This window comes from Lithobates pipiens, unplaced genomic scaffold (assembly GCF_037356315.1).
Source record: "Lithobates pipiens isolate NorthernLeopardFrog02 unplaced genomic scaffold, aLitPip1_a1.2 Scaffold_11, whole genome shotgun sequence".
NCBI classification, from domain to species: Eukaryota; Metazoa; Chordata; class Amphibia; order Anura; family Ranidae; genus Lithobates; species Lithobates pipiens.
Window position 1 is genome coordinate 618057 of NW_027507696.1, and position 23602 is coordinate 641658.

A 23602-nucleotide genomic window follows, 5' to 3' on the forward strand; every position below is an offset into this window, starting at 1 on the left:
CTCGTGTGTACGGGGCTTTAACTGCATACATGCTAAATAACTGCAATTCTAACAAGAAAAAATATATCTGATGTTATATCTTCTTTAAATCTGTCGATCCAAATTATCATCACTCCTCTGTAGGACCTGAGATCATTATGCCAATCCTCAGGTTGGTAAAAATAACCCAACGCCGCTGCCAGGAAAGCCAAACTAAAAATATCTTCTTGGCCCAAAGCAAAGGACAATTCCCTAAAAGCCTCGTCTGAAATTACTTAGCAATAATTGTACTTATTCAGATTTGCTTTTTATTATCCCACCAAAACCTCTTCTACTAGAAAGAAAAGGGGTCCCACAGTTTTGGGAAGGCAATAGGGTTGGCATGGGGTGCTTTGCGCGATAAAGTGGCAAACACACTAACAGAGGAGCTTGGAACACATAAAAAGATATGTTAATACAGCTGTCAGTTCAATTCTTTGCAGTGACTAAATGGGCAAACGGGGCATGGGAGAATGGGACTCATCAATTTTACTTGTTTTGCATTATATCTTAATAATGCTATAATTTCCCTATTCAGTATTCCGTACATACGCAGCTGCCAGAAATCCCACCAGCGGCATTAATTAAAGGGCTGCATTACCCCACTAAATGCTGAGCTGCAACTGCACTCACAAACATCCTCAAAATATCCCTCCAAGGCCTGTTATTAGAATTATCTCTCGTCTACGTGCACAAGTTGCATTAGAGGGAAATAATTTGTCTTTTTTTTCCTCACATTATGCATGTGCTGCACAAGACAATTCTGTACATTAAAAAGGGAACTCTAGCCCAAACATATTTCTTAAAGCTAAACTTTGGCCCAAAATAAAACTTTCATTATATACACTACATTGCCAGAAGTATTGGGACACCTGACTTTACACGTAAAAGAACTTTAATGGCAAAAAAAAGAAAAGGGGCGGGGTTAGTGGGACTTTATATGAGGTAACGAATGGGTAACTTCATCTACCTCCATCCCTGTTATATGCAAAGAATTTGTAACATTGGCAAAAGGAATGTTGGGACTTTATATGAAGCGCAGCTAAGAAGATAAAGGTTAAAATCACGTGATCATGGGCTCCAGACATGTAAACATTACGTCAAAAAATGTATAATAATAATAACATAGTAGTATAGTTCAATAGAATCTGAATAATTTAATTATATATAATAATGACATATTGCGTAGCAAAAAATATAAATAATAATACAAAATGATAATTATCGTAATATACAATTCATGGACAACATGATTTAGTTGATGATATTAAAATATAAAATCAGTCTATAGGTAATAGAAACGTTAGTACACGATAATGTAATTATATTAATTCATAAGCAACAATCATGTAAACAATGAAAGAAGTAAATAAAATATAAAAATAAATAAAAATAAATAAATACAAAATAAATAATAATAACAAGTGGTAATGAAATTAATATCACTAATTGCAGAGTCTCAAGATCACATGATGTTGAAGATGTAGCATAAGGCTAAGGCTCTACGCGTTTCGTGGGGACTCCCATTCATCAGGAGCAGTAAACAAGTACAAGAATCTATAATAAAAAGGTAGAAAGTCATCCCAGTCTTTGTTCGTAGGGTTCAATATAGAGTTGGCCTGCCATTTGCAGCTATAACGGCTTTAACTCGTTTGGGAAGGCTGTCCACAAGATTTATGAGTGTGTCTATGGGAATCTTTGCCCCCATTCTTCTAGAAGTGCATTTGTGAGATCAGGCACTGATGTTGGATGAGGCGGCCTGGCTCGCGGTCTCCGCTCTAATTCATTCCAAAGGTGTTATATCAGGTTGAGGTCATAACTCTGTGTAGGCCAGTCAAGTTCCTCCACCCCAAACTCACTCATTCATGTCTTTATGAACCTTCCTTTGTGCACTGGTCCAAATCATTTGGTGGAGGGGGGATTATGAGGTGAGGTTGTTTTTCAGGGGTTCGGCTTGGCCGCTTAGTTCCAGTGGTGGGAACTCTGTCCAAAATGTCTTGGTATGCTGATGCCTTCAGAGTTCCCACCACTGGAACTAAGCGGCCAAGTCCAACCCCTTAAAAACAACCCCCACATCATAATCCCCCCTCCACCAAATGATTTGGACCAGTGCACAAAGGAAGGTCCATAAAGACATGGATGAGCGAGTTTGGGGTGGAGAAACTCGACTGGTCTGCACAGATTCCTCTGACCTCCACCTGATAAAACACCTTTGGGATAAATTAGAGCAGAGACTGAGAGACAGGCATTTTTGGCCAACCTCAGTGCCTGACCTCATAAATGCGCTTCTGGAAGAATTGTCAAACATTCCCATAGACACCCTCCAAAAACCTTGTGGACGGCCTTCCCAGAAGAGTTGAAGCTGTTATAGCTGCAAAGGGTGGGACAACATAGCCTCGGGCGGGGGTCACCCAGCAGATCCTCTTGGAATAGGCTGTCTGATTATGTATATCCCAGGGGAGGACTGACCACTCGGGCACGGACCGAGGGCCTGGCCACTAGGGGGCCCCATCAGGGTTGTCAGCCTTAATAAAAACCAGGGACAGTATGTAAAAAAATCTGTGTTTTTTTACTTCTGTCCCTGAAATGTCCCTTACCAACATACTTTTATTGTAAAAATCCAGAGATTGTAGTTGCCCCGCCTCTCCACTGCCTCCTCAGCCAATGGGAAAATGGTGTACCCACCCCCTTCTCCAGCGCGGCTTATTTGAGATATGAGCAGGAGATGCCGACAGCTGGAGGAGAGAAGAAGAAGAAGGAGGAGGAGGAGGGGACAGCCTGCAGCCTGATAGAAGGTAAGCAACTGAGCCGAATGTATTATTATGAGTGGTTTATATATATATATATATACACACACACACACACATATATACATACATACATACATACATACATATAGTATAAAGTAAAAAATATTGCTTTTTTCAAAAAATTGTCTGCCTTTTTTCGTTTAATAGCGCAAAAACTAAAAATCTCACAAAAGAAAGTTCTATTTGTGGAAACAAAAGGACATCAATTTTGTTTGGGTACAACGTCGCACGACCGCACAATTGTCAGCTAAAGCGACGCAGTGCAGAATCGCAAAAAGTGGTCAGGAAGGGGGTAAATACTTCCGGGGTGCTGAAGTGGTTAAGACTCAACCACTTCAGCCCTGGGGCATGACCAATGGGAGAGTCTTAACCACTTCAGTCCCGGGGCATGACCAATGGGAAAGACTCTCCCATTGGTCATGCCCATTGTTTGCCATGGTTCACTATGCATGCCACAGATCGTCATCTCCCTGGTAGGGGTCCCAGTGCAGTATTTTGCCCAGGGGCCCATGATGTTGTTAAGGTGGCACTGCTCATGAGAGGCTCGTGGTGCCTTTACTGGGTCACCAGCTCTAGGTCTCCTGCCACCCTGCATGTCACAGAGCTTGGTGCCCCTCCTCTAAAAAAAAAAAAAAAAAAAATATGGCTGCCACGTGGCTGCCATCTGCAAGCCTGGGGCCCCATAATCTCTTATTGCCCCCATAAATTGTCAGTCCGCCCCTGGTATACCCCCCCTCCCCCTGTGGATTTCTGCAGTCACCTTGCACAAGAAGAAGAGAGTAGCAGTGCCTATTCTTTATGACAGGAAACCTGCACTCAGGAATTAAAACCTGACAGGGGTTTTTGACTTTGTTTCCCCATTGGAGATATTTCTACCACTTCCTGCTGTGGTGACATGAGAAGAAGTGAACTCACTCCAATAAAAAAATAAAAAAAATTATGCTCTGGAGTTCCACTTTCAATAAAAACTTGTTGGTGGGTGTTCATAAAACTGGCTACAGATAAATAGTGAATAAGCTGATCAGTTTCTATTCTGTAAAAAGACAGTTTGTTAATAAAGTTATTACGAGGGAAGCGATCGCAGGGATCATGGGGAATGCATTATAAGTTTTGCTTCAACAGGCATACATATGGTCCTGCAGCACTCCTGGCTTTGCAATGTTCTACATCTAGAATTCGCTACCCAGATCATTTTTTCACTAGTGTCTATCATGCTAGGTGAACATTTCTAATCATGTACTCTGAAAGTGGAAGTAAATCCTTCAATCGTTTTCAGTCAAGGAAGCCGCCATCTTGGCCTCTAATGATTCTTCAACTGCCATAATGCTGCACATGTGATCAGTTATGAAACCAGCCATTGGGTGGTTTGAAAGTTTGGTTGAGAGCACAACCAATGTGAACGTTAGCATTTCTGGCATGCCGGGAACGTAAGTGCTTTTTGAAACTGGGTTTGCTCCCGCTTTAGGAGGTGCAGTGAGGAGTTTGTACGCTTTTATTTGCAGGTGGAATAACCGCAGTGATAGAAGGAACAGGAAAAAAAAAAATTCTATTGAAGAAATAACCATACATATTTTATGGCGCCATTTCCAGCGAGCGGCTAGCACTGCGAGCGGAGAGAGGCCCGCTCATGAAAGGTCTTTTCTCAGCTCCCGGGTCCCACACATTTCATCTGCTGCTTTCCCTTCAGAATATGTATTTGCGGTCTCTAGTCACGTAATCAGAATTGTAAAACTGCAGATTACTCAGTTATATTTACACTGACCTGCTTTCCGTGTTCATACGGCGCGGCTGGTAAGTCAGCCGTGTACAACTGCTGGAGGACTGCAAATACCAGAATTCAAATACAGCCACCTGGAATCAGGTGCACTACAGCGAGATCACTAGGAGAATTTCAGGTGACATTGATTACGATTTAAAAAGTATGAAAACACAATCTGAAGCTAGAGAGTTGAACTCTCATGGACCCTCACCAGTGCTCCCTACTGGGGTTCATCCAATCGTTCTCCACCATTCAGGGCCGGGACAAGGGGTGGGCAGGAGGGACGGCTGCCCCTGGCACAATGGTTTATTGCAGGGGTAGGGGGCACCCTGACCCTAACCAGGGGCCGTCTTTAATATTGACTGGACCCCGGGCAAAAAATTTCTTGGGGGCCCCCCCATACAATTTTTCTCTCCACCTGCTCTGAGACATACAATAAATAGAGTAAACTGATTTTAAGTCTAGCTACTATCAAATCAGGCAGCGATTGGTAATAATACACTGTAACCTCTAGCAACCAATCAGTGAGAAGTATTACTGTACAGTAATCTCTAGCAACCAATCAACAAGCAAAAACCATGTGCTGTAACATCTAGCAACTAATCAGTGAGCCTTAATGTGTGCTGTAACCTCTAGCAACCAGTCAGTAAGTGGTAATAATACACTGTAACCTCTGGCAACCACTTACTGACTGGTTGCTAGAGGTTACAGCACACATTAAGGCTCACTGATTAGTTGCTAGATGTTACAGCACATGGTTTTTGCTTGTTGATTGGTTGCTAGAGATTACTGTACAGTAATACTTCTCACTGATTGGTTGCTAGAGGTTACAGCACACATTAAGGCTCACTGATTAGTTGCTAGATGTTACAGCACATGGTTTTTGCTTGTTGATTGGTTGCTAGAGATTACTGTACAGTAATACTTCTCACTGATTGGTTGCTAGAGGTTACAGCACATCATCTCCTCACTGCAGGGGGCATGATATACATATGAATGCCACCTTTATTTACATATCTATGCTGCCGGATGCAGCTATTTACATATGAATGCCGCCCCTGTTTACATATGATTGGTGGTTATTTACATCAACACAACACAACAATAGGGCAGATCTGGGCAGCATTAGTAGCAGCACTTCACACTGAGATATCAGGACACAGCATGGGACTAAAACTTCAAGGGACAAGGGAATTTAAACTGGGTTGGTTGGCAAGTATGAAGCAGCTGCTTTGGGCCCCACAACAATGACAGGGCCCAGGGCAGCTGCCCCTTTTGCCCTGCCTTAAAGACGGCCCTGCCCTAACCCTAAGGGAAAGGGGGGCGCAGTTTGGCGTCTTTGCCCTGGGCGCTGGATGACCTTGTCCCGGCACTGCCACCATTCCTCCCACTACATTATACTTGCCACCACTCTAGTTATTTAAGAAGCCCTTTGCCCTTCTGTAGCCACTGGTCATTATGTGTTTAGAGCTCATCACATGATACAGAATTGTTCCCAAAAAGGTCTCTCAATCTGCTAAGATGCCATGATTTTCTAAACAGGCTGGTGATCATTCATGGGCATTACTGGGGCAGAACCCTTTGATCTCCAATGTGGGCAAAAAGTGACTGAGGACTCTAGTGGTCATTTTTTTGGAAAGTATGCACCTCGTATGTTGCGGTGTGTTCCTCAGAAAAGGGCATGAATATTTCCAGCCACACATGGCCTTCTGTTGGTCGAGCATGCAGCCCCTGACCTGCGTCCAGCTACCAGTCAGAGAAGGAAGATACACTCACCGGCCACTTTATTAGGTACACCTGTTCAATTGCTTGGTAACACAAATGGCTAAATCAACCAATCACGTGGCAGCAACTCCATGCATTTAGGCATCTAGACATGGTGAAGACGACTTGAAGTTAAAACGGAGTATCAGAATGGTGAAGAAAGGGCATGGTTGTTGGTGCCAGACAGGCTGGTCTGGGCATTTAAACATCTACTGATCTACTGGTATTTTCAAGCACAACCATGTCTAGGGTTTACAGAGAATGGTCCAAAAAAAAAAGAGAAAACATATTCTGAGCGGCAGTTGTGTGGATGAAAATGCCTTGTTGATGTCAGAGGAGAATGGGGCAGACTGGTTCAAGATGATAGGAAGACGACTGTAACTCAAATAACCACTCGATACAACCAAGGTATGCAGAATACCATCTCTGAACCCACAACATATCAAACCTTGAAGCAGATGGCTAAAGCGGGCAGAAGACCACACCGGGTGCCACTCCTGTCTCAGCGAAGAATTGAAAACGAAGGCTACCATTCGTACAGGCTCCCCAAAATTAGACAATAGAAGATTGGAAAAACGTTGCCTGGTCTGATGAGTCTCGATTTTTAGCTGCGACATTCAAATAGTACGGTCAGAAATTGGCAAAACCAATATGAAAGCATAGATCCATCCAGCCTTGTATTAAGGCTGGTGGGGTAATAGTGTGGGGGACCTTTGGGATGTGGAGGAACGGGAGAATCACATCATGGATGTGCAGCTGACAAATCTGCAGCAACTGTGTAAAGATATCATGTCATTTGGACCAAAATCTTTGAGGATTGTTTCCAACACCTTGTTGATTCTATGCCACCAAGAATTAGGGGGGTTCTGAAGGCAAAAGGGGGACCAACCCGGCACTATCAAGGTGTACCTAATAAAGTGGTCAGTGTTGGAGAAAGAATGAAGATCCCCTGAAGAAGAACCCATAGCAACCCCTGAAGAAGAACCCTAGGGTTCCACAGAATCCTGGCTGAGAAAGGCTGAGGTAGGCTTACTTTTTTACCTTACCATTTTTTATTTTTTTGTATTACTTTATTCTTTCCATGACAGAGCAGCAGTCTTAACCACTTTCAGCCCCGGACCATTTTGCTGGTCAAAGACCAGACCACTTTTTGCGATTCGGCACTGCGTCGCTTTAACTGACAATTGCGCTGTCGTGCGACGTGGCTCCCAAACAAAATTGACGTCCTTTTTTTCCCACAAATAGAGCTTTCTTTTGGTGGTATTTGATCGCCCCTGCGGTTTTTATTTTTTGCGCTATAAACAAAAATAGAGCGACAATTTTGAAAAAAACGCATTATTTTTTACTTTTTGTTATAATAAATATCCCCCAAAAAATATATAAAACAACATTTTTTCCCTCAGTTTAGGCCGATACGTATTCGTCTACATATTTTTGGTTAAAAAAAATCGCAATAAGCGATTATTGATTGGTTTGCGCAAAAGTTATAGCATTTACAAAATAGGGATCGTTTATTAATAATTTTTTATTATTTTTTTTTTTACTAGTAATGGCGGCGATCAGCGATTTTTATTGTGACTGCGACATTGCGGTGGACACATCGGAAATTTTTTACACATTTTTGGGACCATTGTCATTTATACAGCAATCACTGCTATATAAATGATAGCAGTGATTCCTGACACTGGCAGTGAAGGGGTTAACCAGTGGGTGGCAGTGTAGGGGTTAAGTGTTCCTAGGGGTGTGTTACTAACTGTGGGGGGCTGGGCTTTCATTTAGTGAACACTGATCTCTGCTCCAATCACATGGAGCAGAGATCAGCGTCACTAGTTGCTAGGCAGAATGGAGAAATGCTGTTTACAACGGCACTTCTCCATTCAGCCGTCCCGTGAGACGATCGCGAGTATGCCCGCAGCGATCGAGTCCACGGGACTAGCGACCGGACTCACTGGGGTCCCGACCAGCACGCGAGCGCGCCGCCGGCAGAGCGCTCGCGATGGCAGGACGGCATTGAAGATTGGACGTACCTGTACGCCAATATGCCTGCTCGTGCCATTCTGCCGATGTACATCGGCGTGCGCTGGTCGGGAACTGTTTAAAGTGGTTGTATAGTCAATTTTGGGACTTTTACCTACAGGAAAGCCTATAATAAGGCTTACCTGTAGGTAAAAAAAAATATCTCCTAAACCGTACTCCGCCTCGCAATGCGCCACTGACTGCAATGGCGCATGCACAGCAGGGGATTCTTGGCTGAAAATCCAGCAGACGCTGGACCCTTCCGGGAAGTAATCCCCTGCGCGCATGCGCGGGAGTGACGATATCGCGGCTCCAGCCACTCACAGCGCCGGAGCCACGATACCCAGAAGAAAAGCAGAGGGAATATATCAGCTCCCTCGCCGTGGATCGGGCCAAATGTCAGGGCTTCGTTCTAAGGGATGTATTTCATAATGAGCTAGTATGTGGTGCATACTAGCTCATTATGCCTTTTCCTTTTCAGGTGAGTAAAAAACAAAAACAAAACTTTCAGCGGGTTTACAACCACTTTAAGTTGAATGTCAGGCTATAAGGCTCCCATATTGGCTGTCCTGTCAACTAAACTGATAACAGAAACATAGGAACTATAACACAACAAAGGTGCTGTCAGGATTACAAGAATTAAGACTAAATGCTTTGGTATTTGGCAGATTTATTCTCCTCAAGCAAACTTTAGTATGTACCTGTTATCCACCCCGATCACAAGAAGAAGACAGGTCAGCCTCAATGGGAGCCTTGCAGTGTGACAATGGGCTGACATGTCTGCTATAACTGGGAGAGTATCTAAGTGAATAGCAGCACACACAGCTAACCTAAAGAGGAACCAAAACCACACACACAACCAACCAAAAGTGGAACTTCCACTTTAAGGCTTCCTACCCCGCTCCTGTTTGTGAAACTGAGAAGGAAGGGGAGGGGGGGTGCAGGTATCCAAATTTGACAGGTACCTACTCCCACTTCCATTCTGGTCGCCTTAGGTGATCTGAAACAGAAGTTCTCCTTCCCAAAGCCTTCTGGGACATATGACAGGTCTTTGACCGTGTGTACAAGGGCTGACATTCCGACAGGAAAATGTCCGATCGGACCGTGTTGTCGGATAATCCGACCGTGTGTGGGCTCAATCGGACTGTTTCCGTCGGAATATCCGACGGACAAAGTTTTAGAGCTGGGCTGTAAAACTTTCCGACAACATGATCATGTCGAGAATTCCGATCGGACAAAGTGTCACGCATGCTCAGATCAAATTACGAGATCAAAGCTATTGGCTACTAGCCTGAACGTAGTCCCGTCGTAACGGAAAATCCGATCGTTCGTAACGTGATGACGTTATTTTCGACAACTTTGTACGACCGTTGTGTATGCAACACAAGTTTCGGACAAGATCCGACGGATTTTGTTGTCGGAATGTCCGACCCGTGTGTACAAGGGGTTAGAAGACTTCAGGGCCAGTCACAGAGCGCAGCACTGCTTGCACATGCACAGTGGACACCCGGCTGTGAGGCCGCATGCTGTCACAGCCGGGTGGTGGCCATAGTAACGATGCCAGCCCTGCCAGGGGAGGACACGGTTGCGGTGAGTACACCGCTGGATCGTGGGACAGCTTAGTGGTTGTTTGTAGGGATCTGGATTTCCAGTTTTAATAAATGCCCATTCCTGATATGATGTCATAATGTCAGAAGTGTCAGAAAGGTGCTGACAGCTCATATTCTTCATTGTTACTATTCCTTTTAACAACTTACATTGTAACATATCGAATCCACCAAGACATTATTACATGATTTTTTTTTAAATATGCTGCAGGCTGTGTTCTCTGTACAGCATCCCACGCTAGTGATAGACGGTATATAATGGTAATAGTATAGACTTGCTTGGATCTTGTTCCATAAAGCATATTTCTAGATATATACTGAGACAAGCCAGGTACATGCCAGTTAAACTGCTCAGCAGAGCTTCACATCGACTTTAAGCCCAAGTTCACATTGCTGTGGGTTAGAAATTTCAACCCAACAACGCAGTCCGTCTTCAGGGGGCGATTTGACAGACATCTTTGCGGGTTCCTGCACAGATGTCTATTGAAATTGTGCCGTGGCACCGATTCCCAAAAAATAGTTCCTGCACTACTTTTGGCAACTTCGGGTGCAAAGTCGTTGTCGCACTGATTCGGACGGTGCTATTGCCGGCAATAGCCGCTGATTTGGCTTGTGTATTGATATGTCAAATTGCATGCCAAATCGTACCAATGTGAACCTAGGCTAAATGGCACATAAAAGGTGCTCATCTCACCACCGCAGTATAAACTATGTTTGAAAAAGTATTGGGCCGCCTGCCTTTACATCCACATTAACTTTAATGGCATCCCAGTCTTAGTCGGGGTTCAATATAGAGTTGGCCCATCCTTTGCATCTATAACAGCTTCTGGGAAGGCTGTCCACAAGGTTTAGGAGTGTGTCTATGGCAATGTTTGACCATTCTTGGCCCCTTAGTTCCAGTGAAGGGAACTCTTAGGCTGGGTTCACACTGCTGCGGGGGGAGATCCGGATGTGATTCGCAGCGCAAATCACATCCGATCTCCGTAGCGATGCGAGTTCAGCCATACAGATAGTATACAGATAGTATGGCTGAATTCGCATCGCTCCCGCAGCAAACTCGCACGGGACCCTTTTTTTGGTCCGCAACAGAATCGGATCGCATGGGGGTTCACACCATGCGATCCGATTCCTGTGCGAGTCGGCAGATCGCACTGCGATATGCGGACGGATCTGGGGGTGTCATTAACATATCATTGACACTCCCAGCCGTCTGCATAGGGCAGTGTGAACTGCCGGCGGGAGTAATGCGATGCGGGAAAACGCCGCGGATTCGCGGCGTTCCCGCATCGCAGCGGTGTGAACCCGGCCTTAAAGTGGAGTTCCACCCAGAAATGAAACTTCCACAAATCTGATTCACCCCCCTCCGGTGTCACATTTGGCACCTGTCAAATCCAAGTATCTGCTCCCACTTCTGGGAAAAGACTGCCGGACTCAACCTACCAAGACATTTGGGATAATTACATGCTCCCAAGTTTGTGGGAAAAAGTTTGAGGACAGCCCCTTCCTGTTCCAACATGACTGTGCACCATTGCACAAGGCAAGGTCCATAAAGACATCGAGTCCTAACCTCAACCCAACAGAACACCTTTGGGATAAATTAGAGTGGAGACTAAGAGCCAGACCTTCTCATCCAACATCAGTGCCTGACCACACAAATGTGCTTCTGGAAGAATGGTCAAACATTCCCATAGACACCCTCCTAAATCTTGTGGACAGCCTTCCCAGAAGAGATGAAGCTGGGGTGAGCCAACTCATTATTGAACACTATGGAACAAGACTGGGATGCCATTAAATTTCATCTGCCTCTAAAGGCATGTGTCCCAATACTTTTGGTAATATAGTGTATGCATGTGCCATACCTGTGGCATCCCCGTGGAAGCTGGAAATCACTGTGGTTGGCACCATTACTCCAATGCTTTTCAGTAGCTTTTGGGTCCTGTACTGAGCAGCTGCCCTGCTGCATTGTAAGCACAGGTGGTTGCTCGCTCAGCATGGGCACCATTCAGAGAACAGTGTGCACCTTCTCAATAAATGTCAAGCGTTCTCTGATCTGAGAGGTGGATAGACTTTGGGGGTGATTTATGAAAGGCAAATCCACTTTGCACTACAAGTGCAAACTACAAAGTGCACTTGAAATTGCACTGAAAGTACACTTGGAAGTGCAGTCGCTGTAGATCTGAGTAGATCTGAAATGAGGGGAAGCTCTGCTGATTATAGCATCCAATCATGTGCAAGCTAAAATGCTGTTTTTTACTTTCCTTGCATGTCCCCCTCGGATCGACAGCGACTGCACTTCCAAGTGCACTTGTAGTGCAAAGTGGATTTTCCTTTAGTAATTAACCCCCAGGGTGTGCCAAGTGAGCAGCCCCCAGTGTGCTTGGCATGGGACACAGGAGTCTACTATCAGTGGGATCCCACAGGTATGGCACATACACATTTTTAAGGCTGAAGTTAAGCTTTTGAAAGTATGTATGTGATTATTGAACTTCACAACTACTTTAATTACATAAATATATGCTTTCAAACAAGGGAGGAGGGATGGATGAGGGGAGGAGGGATGGATGGGGGGAGGGGGGGGGGGGTTTACACAGACCATAGAAGATACAGCCGGCAGCTGGATGGCAAGGGCCATAAACTGACCATGCTGGCATGGTTCAGCTTCCATGCTTAGTGTGGCCAGTTTACCAACAGGAACAGGGGAACTGGCAGGATCAAGCAGGTAACAGAGAAACGTTGCAAGCACAAATAAAATGGTTATATTAAAGAGCTCATAGGAACCCCTTAAAAAGACAGAAAAAAAAGTTTTTTTTTTATCTCCAAGGTTGCAAACACTAAAGTTTACACATGGCTAAAAAGCACTCCACACAGCCCCTCTCCCCATGTACCCGACCAGACAATTGTATACAAGGAAAGGTAGTGAGTGAGAGGTTTCCCCTATACCTGGATGCACCGAGTGTGTCACTTCCCTGGGTGACTAGAGCTGCAGAGAAATAAAGGGAAGGTGACAATGTGCCGCTGTTGGGGGCCACCATGTTGCTTTGCAGTACCGGGACAAGATCATCCAGTGCCCAGGGCAAAGATGCCTTTCCCTTAGAGCTAGGGTCAGTGTGCCCCCTACCCCGGCGCAATAAACCATTACGCCAGGGGCAGCCGTCCCTCCTGCCCACCCCTTGTCCCGGCCCTGTTGCTTTGTCCTCTAATGGAAAATCGCAGGTTTGCTTTAAAAATAACAAATGCAAAACTTTAGCATTGCATGAAAACTTTACTGCAATATATAACACACTTAATAAGTACAAAGTACATGTTTTTATAGTGGTTTATAAGCCAGACAAAAAAGAAAGACATCTGAGGGGTAATAGGGATAGTCGCACCCTGCGGGATCTTTCACACTGGCGATCGCCCACCAGAACTCTAATATTACAGCCCCCCCGCCGGGGCTGCACCCATGCTTTGGCTGTGATGCTGTGCTTCTAGGCCGGTGATGGCGAACCTTGGCACCCCAAATGTTTTGGAACTACATTTTTACATTTTACTACCAGGATGCTCACGCACTCTGCAGTGTGGTTGATCATCACGGGAAATGTAGTTCCAAAAAATCTGGGGTGCCGAGGTTCACCATCACTGTTCTAGGCTGTGGCAATTTTAACTTGGACTGCAGAGTTTGAGAGGTGGCACCACCTGTCAAACACGTCCAATGAGATCAATGGGGCCACACCTCAACTGTGAAACAAACGCTTGGCTTGCAGTTCTGGCGCAGTCCCACGTGCAAAAAATTGCCCTTCAGCAATTAAAAAAAAAAAAGTGTAATTTAACAGCAGTAACACCTGATGAATGCCTGCCAGCTGCTGCTATACCACCCTCTGAAAAGCAATCAAGTGTGGATCACTTTTCAGGGGGTGTTAAGCATTGCCACCTGTCTGAAAGAGCCCTAAACAGGAAGGTGACACCGGTGAGTGCCAATCGATCACAGGTAATATAAGTATACAGCTGGGAGTAAAAACATCAAAATAAAAGATCTAGGAAGATCCAGTGTACAAAGATCTCCACACTACAAGCAATGCCGGATCTATCACCACAACAGATCCGTCATGATATTCCGCTGCTTTGCAGCCCAGCAAGTGTTAAGTGAAAGCCTCACGCAGACGCCGGTCCCTCGGTTTCTGTTCTGATTTGCGCTGTACTCTTGTGTTTAACATTTAAAGAGGGTCATGTATAATTAAGAGTATTTTTTGCCGTTGGCAAATATGGGCTGTGGCACGAGCGGGCAGAATTGAAGGATTAGAGGGGATTCTGCTTATATCTGATTAGAAGCGGTAAAGGTCGGCATACAAAGCAGCAATGTGCTTCTAGCATTCAATAAACAGTAGGATGGACGCCCGGTCCGCGCGGCGCGCAGAGGTCTATTCATGCCAGACTACTTATTGTTATGAGGTAGGTACATTTAAAGCAACGTCAGGTACACATTCGGGATCTTAAAAGGGAAAATCGAGTTTCCATAAAAAATGGATATAACATATAAAACTGCCAGACCAGCAAACGTATCATCTATTAATGACATAGAATCTCATCAGGCTGCCAGTTGAAATGGAAATATCTGCCAAAAAAAAAAAAAAATTGAATTTCTCTCTCTTGTAGCCGTGGCAACAGTATACAGGCGGAAGACATGATTTTTTTCCAGAATCTTCTATCAATAATTGGTTAGCTGCCTTTCCCAGAAGGCTGTGTAACTGGCTGCCTGTGATTTGACCTTTGCACCGTGTTTGGCATTCCTGAAAGGTTTTGAAAGTTTTTGGAGAGAAAACTGGTTGGTTGTCATCAGGGCCATACCTACTGTATGTGTGGTTGTGGACCGCCGCACACTATTAAGGGGTCACTTGCAACTTCTCATTTATAAGGTAATTCTTCTAGCTATACAGCAGTGGTCTCCAAACTGTAGCCCTGGGGCCATATGCGGCCCTTTGCTTGCCTTTATCCGGGCCCTTGATGTATTATTCCTGCCACTGACACCAACGATAGTGACAAAAATTATGACCCATCGTTGGTGTCGGGTCATAATTTTTGCCACTGACACCAACGATGGGGAACCATTCCTTCCACTGACACCAATGATGGGGTGTCACGTGACATTCGGCTACCCATCACATTTTGCTACCCGCTGGAGTGCGCATGTGCGACACCGCCATATGCGTTCCAACACCGTTGTCCACTTGGATGGTGGGGCTTGAACCTGGACTCAGGGGTGTGGCCACAAAATTCAGATCGCCCCAGTGTTGGAACGCATATGGCGGCGGCGCGCAGTCCAGTATGTAGCCAAATGTGATAGGTCGCCATATGTGACGAAACAGGGGCATAATTCCTTTCATTGATAAAACAAATAGGGCACTATTCCCACTGACACCGGTTATTTTTCCCCCCTAATACCAAAGATCAGGCATTGTTTACTCCCACTAGGCACTGTCTGCCCCCCCCCCCCCTAAAGTCTGAAGGACAGTAAACTGCCCCTTCCTTTAGAAAGTTTGGACACCCCCTGCTATACAGAATACTTTCAAAAACAAGTCAGCAAGGCAGTAGTTCCATACTGACAGATTCCTTTTAAAACGAATTAGAAGCTTTTTACTTATTCCTGGAAACTTCTTCACAAGCAGGACAAGCATGCGCAGAACCACTAGACAAGAAACCCACATAATTATAAATATGAATATATGAAAATTTATATCTTGGCCTAGATAATAAGAGTTTAATGCACACAGGATAAACCTAAATACAGAAGGATCCTTGACACCCAGAGAGGAATTATGAAGGCTTCATGCTGCACTTATTATCAAATAACACTTCGCACTATGCTGAACATTAATCCCATTACACAAATTATGTATATATAAAACCCAATGATATACACTATATTGTCAAAAGTATTGGGGTGCCTGCCTTTACACACACATGATCTTTAATGGCATCCCAGTCTAAGCCCTTGTACACACGGTCGGACATTCCGACGGAAAATGTCCGATCGGACCGCGTTGTCGGATAATCCGACCGCGTGTGTGGGCTACATCTGACTGTTTCCGTAGGAATATCCGACCGACAAAGTTTTAGAGCTGGGCTATAAAATTTTCCGACAACATGATCTGATCGGACTTTGTCCGATCGGAATTCTCTACAAATGATCGGACAAAGTGCCACACATGCTCAGGTCAAATTCCTAGACCAAAGCTATTGGCTACTAGCCTGAACGTAGTCCCATCGTAACGAAATAACGTCATCAAGTTACGAACGATTGGATTTTCCGACAACTTTGTCCGATCGTGTGTATGCAACACCAGTTTCGGACAAAATCTGACGGATTTTGTTGTCGGAATGTCCAACCCGTGTGTACAAGGGCTTAGTCTGTAGGGCTCAACGTTGAGTTGGCCCAACCTTTGCAGCTATAACAGCTTCAATTCTTCTGGGAAGGCCGTCCACAAGGAGGGTGTCTATGGGAATGTCTGACCATTCTTCCAGAAGCACATTTCTGAGGTCAGGCGCCGGGGTTAAACGAGGAAGGCCTGGCTCGCAGTCTTGGCTCTAATTCATCCCAAAGGTGTTCATGCTCCCAACTTTGTGGGAACAGTTTGAGGATGGCCCCTTCCTGTTCCTTCTTGTCCACATAAGTACAGGACCTCAATCAGATAGAACTCCTTTGGGATGAATTAGAGCGGAGACTGCGAGCCAGGCCTTCTTGTCTACCATCAGTGCCCGACCTTACAAATGCGCTTCTGGAAGAATTGTCAAACATTCCCATGGACACCCTCCTAAACCTTCAAACAGCCTTCCCAGAAGAGTTGAAGCGGTGATAGCTGCAAAGAGTGGGCTGACTCTGTATTGAACCCTACAGACTGGGATGCCATTAAAGTTCATGTGCGTGTAAAGGCAGGCGTCACAATACGTTTGACAATATAGTGTATATAAATAAAAGACAAATGGACAAGGTGTACTTGAGCATAGGATCCACTACAGCAGGGGTCTCCAAACTACGGCCCTCCAGCTGTTGCGGAACAACACATCCAATGAGGCATTGTAAACCTCTGACATTCACAGACATGATGGGAATTGTAGTTCCTGAACAACTGGGGGGCCATAGTATGAGGACCCCTGCACTACAGGCTGGGTACAGGAGACAGGCAAACTCAACCTTGCCATTATCATTAATATTGTCCAAAAAGTCACTGCACTCCAACAGGTTTTATTTTATTTTTTTCTCTCGAACATCAAATAGTACAAACACAATTGTGTCAGGAGCATGAGTAGTTTATGACAACACTGAAACAAGGAAACGTACTCCATATAAAAAGGGACTATGTCATTGTGAACACATATGGACACCAGCCCATAGTAATCCAACTTCATTTATAGCAAGTGGCATACCAAAGATTTTATCAGACCAACTTGAAACACAACACGTCACAATGTCTCTGTATATAGTTGACTTTTTATATGTATTTTCAATCCCATTTGTAGCTAAAGCCCAAAGTGCAATAGATCCAAAAATCTGAAAGTAAACAGTAGGCACTACCATCAATAATAACATCAATGTACTGTAAGTCAAAGCAACTACATAAAAAGATAAAAGGTCATGTGTGGATGAAGAGGGCTTAACCTGTTGATCCACAATACCCCTTTTCTCTCTCAAGGAAGAAAATCCTTTGCCTAATCTATTATTTTTGGGTACGTCATCCAAAACCATGAAGCCCAAATCAGTCTTCAAGTGCCCTTGCTCAATGAAATGCTTTGCTACAGACCTGTTTTTGTGTATTGAATGTCTATCTATGCTGTGACACCTTTTTTCCTATTTTTTTTTTTTGCCCGTTTCACCTACATATTAACCTGCAGAGGTGCATTAAGACATTAAATGACAAAAAATGACTGACAAGTATAGTGTTGTTTATGATAATTCACTCTCCTTGTTGGATACATAAAAAGCTTTACCTTTCAACATTCAGGAACATCGTATGCATGTCAGACATGCGCAAGAACCCACTTGCCCAAAAAAAATGATTGTTTAACATCCACAGATGTAATGAGATGAAAGGCTGATTGTACCGGTTTTAACCCTTTGTGTTTCCGGTGAATGTCTATCCTCATCTAAATGTTGTCTTTCAGCCTCTAAAACAGGGGTGCCCAACCAGTGGCCCCGGGGGCCACATATGGCCCGCGGAGCTCTCTGGTGTGGCCCACGACCTCATGTTCTGGGATGGCGGGTTGGCAAGCCCAGACCGTAGCTTGCCGACCCGCCATCCCAGAGCATCAGTGTTTTAAATGAAGCTGGCAGTGGAGAAAGCAACCGGCTGCAGAGCAGAGCCGCATAAGCTGATGCTTCCTGTATAGCACTGGCTCCTGTCACAGGTGGAGTGATGAGTGATGGAGTGACCAAATGCATCCGCCTGGGGCAGCAACAGCCAGCAAAACCTGAATGAAAGACTGTTATTAAAAGTAATTTTATTACTAAAATCACAGTATATTTATGGGCATATCTGTCTGCAGTGGTTACTGGTCTACTTTCAAACTGATCCACAGGTGCAGCACAGTGCGCCTGCGGGTGACCTGCACCGAGCCATAGGCTTCTGTTATTATCTGCAGATTTGGTGCGCTTTCAGAAAGTGCATCATACCTGCAGGATATAATAGGATTCTATGGCAAAGTGCAGCTAACCCACAGGAAAGCCACAGTTGCACTACGCTGCACCCGCGGTGCTGGTAAACCGCAGCAAATCAATGTGAAAGCAGCCTTGGGCCCCTTTCACATGATCGGTCCCACCCCTTTCGGACCCTCCATTCACCTCTATGGAGCGGCAGATGTAATGTTCATTTACACCCACCTACCTCCAATCCAATCCGCTAAAAAAACAAAACAGAAGGAAATCCGTCCCCGTCCGTCTGATCGGATCAGAGGACCCATAGAGTAGAGCGGACTGTGTCCATTCTGCATATATGGAGTGGACACGGACCTGACAAATGCCCGCTCTGCTCATTGTGGCCCGTGACCGTTACCATGTCGCTTAAGTGGTCCTCTCTCTTTAAAAACACATTTTAGAGCAGGGGTGCCCAACCTTTTGAAGTATTCCCTCTCTCAAAATCTAGATTTATCTATACTATATTATCTCATCCAATATCCCCTCTAGCTGATCTTTATCGGCGATAATCCTTTTAATTCTCAAAATTTGACTTCGTACCACAGATTGGAATACATAAGAAAGATGAAAACTTTCAAACCTCAAAAGTTGGCTCTCGTAAGTTGCTTTTGTGTAAATATCAGTGTGTATATTCATCCTTGGTTAATATATACTACTTCAATCATAGAAAGGTACTTGTGTCCCATCACACAGTGATAATGAATTTGATAAGATCACTATGTGAATTCAAAACATCATCACATTTTTATAGGGATCCAATTTTGGTCTCTCATTAGGGCTACAATGTCACAAATACTGCACCACTTGGTTAAGCACTGATTCAAAAACCAAAATTTAGGAACAATTAAAGTGTTTTCAAAATTATCCATGAACATCCATGCGTGAAACTGAGCAACACTGGATCCCACGGCAACCACCATGGTGCTGCAGGAAAAAACGGTTTCTGTAATATACATTTTGCATAAGATTCATAAGGATCCCGTGATACCTCCAGGACGGCCCACAGAAACAGTCAATAATTCTATTTTTGGACATATTGCAAATTTCTTGGATACGATAATGGCTCCGTTGGTACAAAACACCAGACCTTACATAAGGGAAACCAACAATTTCCTAGTAACCTTCTAGTAACCTGGGATATTACCAGCATCTACACCTCCATTGGTCACCAGGAGGGAGTGGATTTGTCTTTTAAAGTGAGTAACAGCAGAAAATGCAATGTAGCACAATTGCCTTTGTTCAGAGAATTGCTGAGTTTGATTCTTGTCAATGCATTTTTTTCAGCAAGATTTTATTTTTATTTTTTTGCAGTGTTGTTGCATTGCCATTGGGAATTTGGGATCCAAAAGTGTCTTTTCCAAATCATTTTGAGAACACTTTTGCTTTTTCTGGTTCTTTACATTTGAAACACTGCCCAGCCTAGTGGCGCTATATAGATGACATTTTTGTGCTAAGGTAGGAAGAAAACCCTTTTCTTTATATTTGTTAGAAAAATGTCAAAAAATAAATCCGATTAAAAAAGGTAGGGTGACACTGGATCCCTATATGATCATCATGATGTTTTGTATTTACATAGTACTTCTATGAGATTTATTATCACTGTGGATGAGACACGGGTACATTTCTTAGACACAGTGGTATATACAAAAGACAAATACACACTGATATTTATGTGAAAACCACATACAGGAACAAACTTTTGTGGATTGGCTGTTTTCATCCTCATGTATTCCATTTGATGGTATGGAGCCAATTTTTGAGAGTAAAAAGGATTGTCAGCAATAAAGATCTTTGGATAGGATGATGTATACATTTCAAGAGAAGGGATGCCCTAAAGACCTCTTATGCCGCGTACACACGATCGGAATTTTGGTCGAAAAAAAGCTCTGATGGTTTTCCCGACGGAATTTCACTCAAGCTGTCTTGCACACACGGTCACACCAAATTCCCACCGTCAAGAACGTGGTGACATACAACGCGTACGGAGGGACTAGAAAAAGGAAGTTCAATACCCAGTAGCCAATAGCTTCCATCTCGTAGGTGAATCTGAGCATGCGTGAGTTTTTGCGCATCGGAAATTGCATACACACAATCGGAATTTCCAATAGAAAGTTTTTCCATCGGAAAAATTGAGAACATGCTCTCAAATTTTTGCTAGCGGGAATTCGGCCATCTAAATTCCGATGGAGCGTACACACGGGCGCATTTTCCGATGAAAAGCTCTCATCGGTCTTTTGCTGGCCGGAATTCCGATCGTGTGTACATAGCATTAGAGGCCGAAAGCACACATTTAGATGAGGTTAGACAATTACTACAAACACAAAGGGTTAAACTCAGTAGACTCCCCTTCTCATCGCATTACCATCCACTTAGCAAAATGTGTTTTTTTTTTTCCTGTAATAAAAAAAAAAAAAAAAACACGCACACACACACATGGGTAGATTCTGGCTTAAGCAGATAAAATTACCAGTTGGACCAATGCAGGCTTTTGGAAGAAATCACAGCTTGTTGGACTGGTTGGTACGCTAAAGCCAGCCATACATGGATCAAAATTTATTTAGCCTGTACACGGATCAAAACTTGGGCAGTCCCTGCTGAACCAGCGGATTGTACACAAATTTATCTATCGATCAACTTGTATACGACCAGTCTGTCAGGTTTTTCCCAAATAATCAGAGCCGCCAGCAACACTGATCATTATACTCAGCTGACGCCTGGCTGGAAGGCTCCCCACAACACAATACAATAGCTCAGTGGAAGTGGATGGGGAAATCAGTTTTTTTTTCATGCAACCAACTGGTTAAATAAAAAAATAACATGTATGGCCAGCCTAGAAGTTTAATATCAATATTAAGTATTTAATTTTAGACCAGAAAAGAGTGGATTCCTCCCTGTGTTTGATATGTACAGGATGTCCCTTAGTGTTCAAAGGTAACGTTTTTAAGAATGAATGATCATAACAAAACTATATTTATATATATATATAAGCCTAAATGGCAAAGGATTTGAAAATAGATAGATAAATAGATAGATATAGGTGGCTCAGCATAGACATTCGATACAGGCCCTGTTTTTGTGTATTAAAGCATTTCACTGAGCAAAGGCATTTGAAGACCGATTTGGGTTTCAAGGTTTTGGATGAGGAACCCAAAGATAACTAGAAGGTGATAGGATTATCTCCCTCATGAAAAGAGAGGTATGGTGGATCAACAAGTTGACCTCTCTTCTTTTATGTGGGTTATGATGTTGTCCTTTAATGTAAGTCAAAGCAATCACATAAACCGATAATGTTCATATAGTGTTTAATAGATCAGGAAACCTGGAAATAGACTTTGTATATGGTTGCCTGCTTAAACAGTTATTAAGGCCGGCCATGCAAGGAGCAAATGTATTTTCTACAACCACGGGTTGCAGGAAAGAATTTTTCCTAATTCCCCCCATCAACACAGACAGTGCTGATGCAGGAATCCCTCCTGCCGGGACATTGTCTTCACCCGGTGGGGGAAGCCACCCTCCCGGGAGAAGACAGCGATTATTGCTAGCGGCTATAGCAACCGCTAGCGATATTCGCATGCAAAACCAGGCATGCTGGTTGTACCCAAGTTGATCTATCGACCAACTTGTTACATTCAGTCTGCCCATATATGGTTCGAACTGGCCGAGATTCGAACCGCGTATGGCCCGCCTTAGTGGGGTATAAACTACATAGAAAATTGCAACTTTTGTCACATTGCAAGTTGAACTGATAAAATGTATCCTTCGTTATGCCACGTGTCACACATTACAAGGTGCATAACACACCTACTTTAATTATATCAACATGACAACCTCATTGTGCATGTGTTTGGTATGTCCTTCCAATCAATAATCTGTAAACAACGTAAACATTTTTACCTACCCAGTAAGAACAACTACAAAATCCATGACATTCCACCCATTCCGTAGGTACGAGCCTTTATGAAACACAAACCCCAGGGCAATGATCTTGATGCCAGCTTCAAAACAGAAGATGCCAATAAAGTAGGGTTCAGTATCATCCTGTAAAATAAACAGACAAGTGTAATCATTAGGTGTGTAACAGAACCTATAGTCACCCCTGATGACTGGGCACACAGCACTCTAAAGGTTAAAGTGGTTCTAAAATCACACTGTAAAACGCTACACTAACTGTTCCCTCGCCCCCATTCCTAAACACTTACCTGCCTCCTACTCAGTACCAGGACAAACCATCTAGTACCCAAGGCAAAGATGCGGCTTCATTATGTGCAAGCTTATGAAGAGGAGGGAGAGAGAGTACAGCCTGCACCTTCTCCCGATTCTCTCATCCTCTCCTTGCTGGGCTGACAGAAGTAGCGGTGCCGCTGACACTAGTCCTGTCAGCCATTTAGTAGAAGGAACTTGCAGTGTCCCCATCCCTACAAGACATGCTGCGCACAGGGCAGCCGTCCCTTCTGCCCACCCCTTGTCCCGGTCCTGTAAGCCCCTGTACACACCGTCGGTCCGATCGGACCTTTTCCGTTGGAATTTCCATGTTGTCGGATAATCCGACCGTGTGTGGGCTACAACTGACTTTTTCCGTCTGAAAATTTTAAACTTTGTTGGTCGGACATTCCGACAACATGATCCGATCCGAATTCTTTACAACGATCGGACAAAGTGCCACGCATGCTCAGATAATGGGACCAAAGCTATTGGCTACTAGCTGCAACGTAGTCCCGTCGCAATGAACGAACGTCATCACGTTCCGAACAATCGGATTTTCCCACAACTTTGTCCGACCGTGTGTATGCAACACCAGTTTCCGACAAAATCCGTCAGATTTTGTTGTCGGAATGTCCGACCCGTGTGTACAAGGGCTATGGGACCGCTCTGTTCAATATTGTTACACAAAGCAGATAAGTATAACATATTTTTTTATTTTAATTTAAAAAAATGTAGCTGTTAATATCACTTTAAAGAG

General features: G+C 44.1%; 1 protein-coding gene across 10 annotated transcripts in view; it reads right to left on the reverse strand.

The window, feature by feature from the left end:
- CACNA1B (calcium voltage-gated channel subunit alpha1 B) overlaps window positions 1-23602 on the reverse strand; it is a 495135-nt gene that overhangs the window by 419626 nt on the left and 51907 nt on the right. For all 10 annotated transcript variants that reach the window (XM_077467940.1, XM_077467939.1, XM_077467936.1 and 7 more), the window contains exon 4: window positions 22541-22680. In XM_077467940.1, the coding sequence (XP_077324066.1) occupies window positions 22541-22680 (140 nt within the window). The remainder of the gene's footprint in view (window positions 1-22540; window positions 22681-23602) is intronic.